The sequence below is a fragment of the Saccopteryx leptura genome, chromosome 1 (genome assembly GCF_036850995.1).
Source record: "Saccopteryx leptura isolate mSacLep1 chromosome 1, mSacLep1_pri_phased_curated, whole genome shotgun sequence".
In the NCBI taxonomy this organism is placed as follows: Eukaryota; Metazoa; Chordata; class Mammalia; order Chiroptera; family Emballonuridae; genus Saccopteryx; species Saccopteryx leptura.
Window position 1 is genome coordinate 15,903,875 of NC_089503.1, and position 5,651 is coordinate 15,909,525.

General features: G+C 33.8%; 1 protein-coding gene across 1 annotated transcript; it reads left to right on the forward strand.

Moving 5' to 3' along the window:
- The first annotated feature begins 605 nt into the window (after positions 1-605).
- LOC136388652 (olfactory receptor 5F1-like) lies at positions 606-1,617 on the forward strand. The gene has a single exon (XM_066360475.1). The coding sequence runs from the start codon at positions 612-614 to the stop codon at positions 1,566-1,568; it is 957 nt and encodes a 318-aa protein (XP_066216572.1). The 5' UTR covers positions 606-611; the 3' UTR covers positions 1,569-1,617.
- Positions 1,618-5,651: the final 4,034 nt, after the last annotated feature.

Here is a 5,651-nt window from a genome sequence, read left to right on the forward strand (position 1 = left end):
CTACTTGACAATAATTACATAGTGCACATTGCATTGAGAACAATTATTAGTTTTACTTTTAAAAGACTACAGAATCATTCTTAAAGATACACTGGATGTCAAAATATTGGTTATTTGAAATTGTCATAATTATTACTGTTTGTGGTACAGAAGGAATTTCTAGGAGACAATGCATAAATTTGGAAGTTAAAGAATAAAAGGAGTGATCTTGAAAAAAAATGAATTTGTGTTAAAATCATGTACCATTCAGAGACTGGGAAAGACTAAAGCAAGAATATCCGCATTGTACGCATTTTGGATGTGGGCCGGTAGAGAACAACATATGTTGCATTTGCAGAAACTTAAGTGTAGTGTGTTGGTTGAGACCAGCATTTTGATAGGTCTACAAGAAGATTTAAAAAATAAAGTCATTTGCTGCATAAGTTCAAATGCTTTTGCATTTGTCCACTAATTTTCCTCTTTCTTCAGTCATTCTCTTTACTATGCTATCTTAACCCAGAATATTTTTTCCCATGTCTCAATAACCTCATTAATATTTCTGCTATTCCTGTTATCTTTAGAGAGGGAAATAACTATACCTAATACAAATAAGCAACATATATCTGCAACAAATGACCAAGACAAACTACACTTCGGTGACAGAGTTCATCCTGCTGGGATTAGCAGACACGCTGGAGCTACAGATAAGCCTCTTTTTGCTCTTTTCTGTGATTTACACTCTGACACTCTGGGGGAATGTTGGGATGATCCTCTTAATCAAGACTGATTCACGACTTCACACACCCATGTATTTCTTCCTGGCTAACCTGTCCTTCGTGGATATTTCCTTTTCATCCACCATTACCCCAAAAATGCTGGTGGATTTATTGTCAGAGAAGAAAACCATCTCATTTGCTGGCTGCTTTCTGCAGATGTACTTCTTTATGGTTGCGGCCACTACTGAATGCCTCCTGTTTGGGTTAATGGCCTATGACCGCTATGTGGCCATATGCAACCCTCTACTTTACCCCTTGGTCATGTCCAGGACAGTCTGTCTAAAAATGGCAGCAGGGGCCTTCACGGCAGGGCTGTTGAACTCCATGGTGCACACAAGTTACATAAGCAGCTTGCCGTTCTGCAGTTCCAATGTCATCCACCACTTCTTCTGTGACACCCCTCCACTTTTTAGACTCTCATGTTCTGACACACAACTGAATGAAAGTATCATTTCTACCTTTGCTGGAGTAAATATGATTGGGACTCTGGTGGTCATCCTCACCTCCTATGCCTACATTCTCTTCTCCATCTTCCGTATGCACTCAGGGGAGGGGAGGCACAAAGCTTTCTCTACATGTGCCTCTCACCTGACAGCGATAATTCTATTCTATTCCACTGTCATCTACACCTATCTGAGACCTAGTTCCAGCTACTCCCTGAGTCAGGACAAAGTGGCTTCTGTGTTCTACACAGTGGTGATCCCCATGTTGAACCCTCTGATCTACAGCCTCAGGAATAAGGAAGTAAAGAAGGCTTTATGGACTGTAATTGCCAGGAAAAGAAGCCCTTCATTTCTGGGATTGTTTGGTTAATTTCCTGAACCTAGCGGCGTACTTAATGAACTTTCAATGGCTTGTCCAAAGTTCCAGTTTTCACTAGGATATTTTCTAAGTAATTATGTTCTGTAATGTTTAAGTATATGGATATATATCTTATATAGTTTGTCTTCTATATAGTTTGTGTTTCTCTTCAATATTATGTTTTGAATATTTTTCCATGTTCATACGTACTCCCATATTCCATAGTCACACAATTTTGGAGTACTCTTTCTCTTTACTATGTCATAAATTGTGTATTACCTTTTACCATGACCAATGTTGATATAAATGTTATTTTAAATGTCACTCAGTGCACATGTACAAGAATTTATCCAGGTATATGTTTAGATGTGTCACTGTTTGTATATAGAATATATATATATATTCAACTTTAAAATAGATCAAACTATTTTCTGAACTTCCTGTTTATAATTTCAAAAACAGCACAGTAGAAATCAGTTTTCATATCTTTTCTACCACATGTTCTAGTCAGATATTTAACGTCTTTGTCCAAAATGGTAAGGGTGACAAATATTTTAACCTTTAACACATCTAAGATTATTTTTGCTTTGATAATAATAGGTATATTTTATTTTTTGAGTAAAGGCAGCCTATTTTCTCTGCTCCCTTTTTTGAACATTTGTCCTCCACTTATCTTGAAAGACACCCGTATATAGGACTGAGACTTATGGACATGGACGGAAGTGGGGTGGTTGCCAGGAGTAGGAAGGAAGGGGATTAGAGAGAGGTGTAAAGAGAGACAGATATAGGGTGACAGAAAGTGATTTGACTTTGGGTGATGGGTATATGATGCAATCAACAGTTCAAATGCTATGGAGATTTTTTCCTGAAACCTATATATTCTTACTGATCAATGTCACTTTGTTAAAGTTAATCTTCTAAATAAAATTTAAAAATTAAAAAAAGATATCCTTAATGTTAAATTTCATTAATTCATGAACTCCTCTAGATTGTATCCATCAGTCTATGTGAAACTTTCATTGGCAAGTTTTCCTTCCCACAATGGCAGTAATGACTATTCAGAAATGGTTTGTCCTTTCTTGTTCTGGGTAAATCCACATAATCCTAATTACTATGTACAGATGTGAAATGTGAACCGTGAAGTAGACTGAGAGGGAAAAAAATAATTCATTTAGAATATGGCATTGGAGGAGAGCTCTGTGGATATCCTTGGCCTCCAGAAAGATCATCAAGTGGGTCCTGGATAAATTAAGCCTGAAATATTCTAGAGCAAAATAACAAAAAATGAGGGTGTCTTACCTTAGACATAACATGAGAAGTCAGGATTCTTAATAAAAGACAACAATGCTGGAAAAGAACAATAATGTTAGAAAAAATACACACAAAAAAGACAACAATGTAGGAAAAAAAGACCAAATATAGATGGATTGACTCAACAGAGGAGCCATATTCATGAGTCTTCATTTGGTGAGCAAGGCTGTTGAGGACAGGACACTGTGAACATCACTCATTCATTGGGTTGCCAAGAGTTAGAGCTGGCTAAAGGGCATGTAACAACAATTCCACAAAAATGTTTGTTTTTCACTTTTAGATCACTTAAAGCTTTATAATTGTGTTATATTTGCAGACCAATTTTGTAAAACACATCTTTAAAATGATGTCATCCTCATAAATATGGTGTCACTATTAGTAATATTTATTTTAATAATGTTTTATAATTTTCATATATTATGCGAATCTACTGTTAGATCCATTTCTTTAAGAACCTAGTATATTGTTGATGTAAACCTTTAAGAATTAAATTCTAAATATTTTCTGTAATGATGAAGAAGCACAATTTTCAGATTAAATATGATCTTACATTTAGCAACCTAGACAAGCTATCATATTTATTCCCATAATTTGTTTTACTTCTTTACATGAGTTTATTTCTTATATAGTTAGAATTTTATTTTCTTTTTGTTTTTCTTTCCTCTTCTGGCTGCATTCCAATCAATTTTTACCTGAAAGTGGCATCATTAGATATTATTGTCTTTTACATATTTTAAAATAAATATCACTAATCTTTTAATCTCTGAAATAGTAATTGAAATCATCCTTGAGACTCAAAACTCAAAACACAATTTATTTGGTTTACCTTGCACCGCAACTGACACAAAGGATGATAGAAATTTTTTTAATTACAATGATAAATTTTGTGACAAAAGTACAAGCAACCAGGTCATAAAACTTAATCATTAAATTGTAATATAAGACCTAACATTAAAGGTGATTTTCCATTATATTTGAAAGCAACTTCATTTCACTTGTTAATTCACAAATTTTTATAATGCTAACATGCTACCACCTTTTGAGACAAACTCAGAATTCAAAGTGAATGTCCAATGAGCCTCATTTTCAAAAGCTTTCGGTGAGTATTTTTAGTTTAAATTTAAAGCAAATACAGAGGAATTATTAATGAAGGGATAAATACCAAAAACAACCATTTTCTTAAGAGAAAATTGATGAATATGTGATAAAGATATGAGAAGTCCTCTTCAACTTGAAGAGCTATTTATTTTAGTGTGACAAATCCTTTGACTATCGCAAATTCATACTTTTTATATTGGAAATATATAGGGTTCAGCATCAAAAGATTTTCTAATTATATTAGTTCTTATTGAATCTTAGAAATAATTAGACATTACAGTTTTTTAGTTAATTAAGATATTTTTCTTTCTTCTCTTTAAAAAGGCAATCTACATATGCTGTTAGCTAAGGAAAATATGAAATAAAGAACCTATTTATCCTACATTCTTATTTACCACTGATTACATGCATTGCCTTATTAACTTAAATAAACTTATTAAAGTAAAATATAACCTTACTGAAGTTAATCTTTGCATAAATGATATATACAAAAAATGTTCATCACATATAACATGATGAATCATAAATTTAATAATTTGTAAAGCTGACTTAATTATGCTTAAATGTGACTTAATTATGCTTAAATTTTAAAATATAATTAATTATATTTGTTCATTTATTAATTTACCTATAAACATTTAGTAAATGCCTACAGTACTATTACACTGTCCTAGTAACTTAATCAATAATTGCAAAATCTGTGCTTTAAAATTCTTATTATCTACTTTACAAGACAAAAATATAAACAAATAAATGAAAATGACAAATTCTGTTATTAATATGTTCTGTGAATACAAACTGAGTAGGTTTTTATAATTAAGCTCTTCATTCTGACACATAAAAATATAAAACTCATTCTACATCTCATAAACTATGAACTCCTTTTGATCAATTCCAAATTTATACCCAGTCAAGAGATTCCAGTTGTCAGAACATTAGAGTTTATTTCTCAATCACCTTCTGTGAAAGAAAATATTTGTATTCCTCATAACTAGAAGGAAAACACAATAGAGAGATAATAGGTGATAGATAGATAGATAGATAGATAGATAATAGATATAGATAAAAGTTTGGAGACAAGATGGCACTGGAGTAGGCGGACGTACCAACATCTACCTCCCAGAACCAAAGTGGATTACAAACTAATTTTAAGAACTATCATCTGGAAAAACCAACTTTGGACTAAACAAAGAGGACTCTTCAACCAAGGAACACTGAAGAAGCCACACCGAGACTGCTTAGTGTATCCCATGGTAAAGAGTTACCATGCCACAGTCACAGAGCTCCAGGGAAAAGCAACCTGGTCTCATCTCTCCAGGCAGAGGAGAACAGAATCTCCATATCCATGTATGCTGCAAATGGTTTTCCCAGTCTACCTGAATCATTACCAGCTAGAAGCAGTGGTCACTGGGACTTGGACATGAGCTGCAAAGTATAGAATGGTGACAACAATTCCAGTGCCATGAGGACTTTTCCTGGATGTGGACTTTTCTGGACTCCTGCTCCCTGTGACAGCTCCTAACAGACTGAACTGTGGTTGGGTTGCATTTTTCAGGGATTTGGCATGGTGATGGGGCCAACTTGGACTTGGTGAACATGTTAAGGACACTACTCTTTTACGGATTCTTGCTGTATTGGCCAAGAGTTTGCTTAAAGGCTTTTAATCACTGTAAAAAAAAAAATAGA

Coding starts and splice junctions, on each gene's coding strand:
- LOC136388652 (XM_066360475.1), top strand. CDS start 612: ATGACCAAGACAAACTACACTTCGGTGACAGAGTTCATCCTGCTGGGA.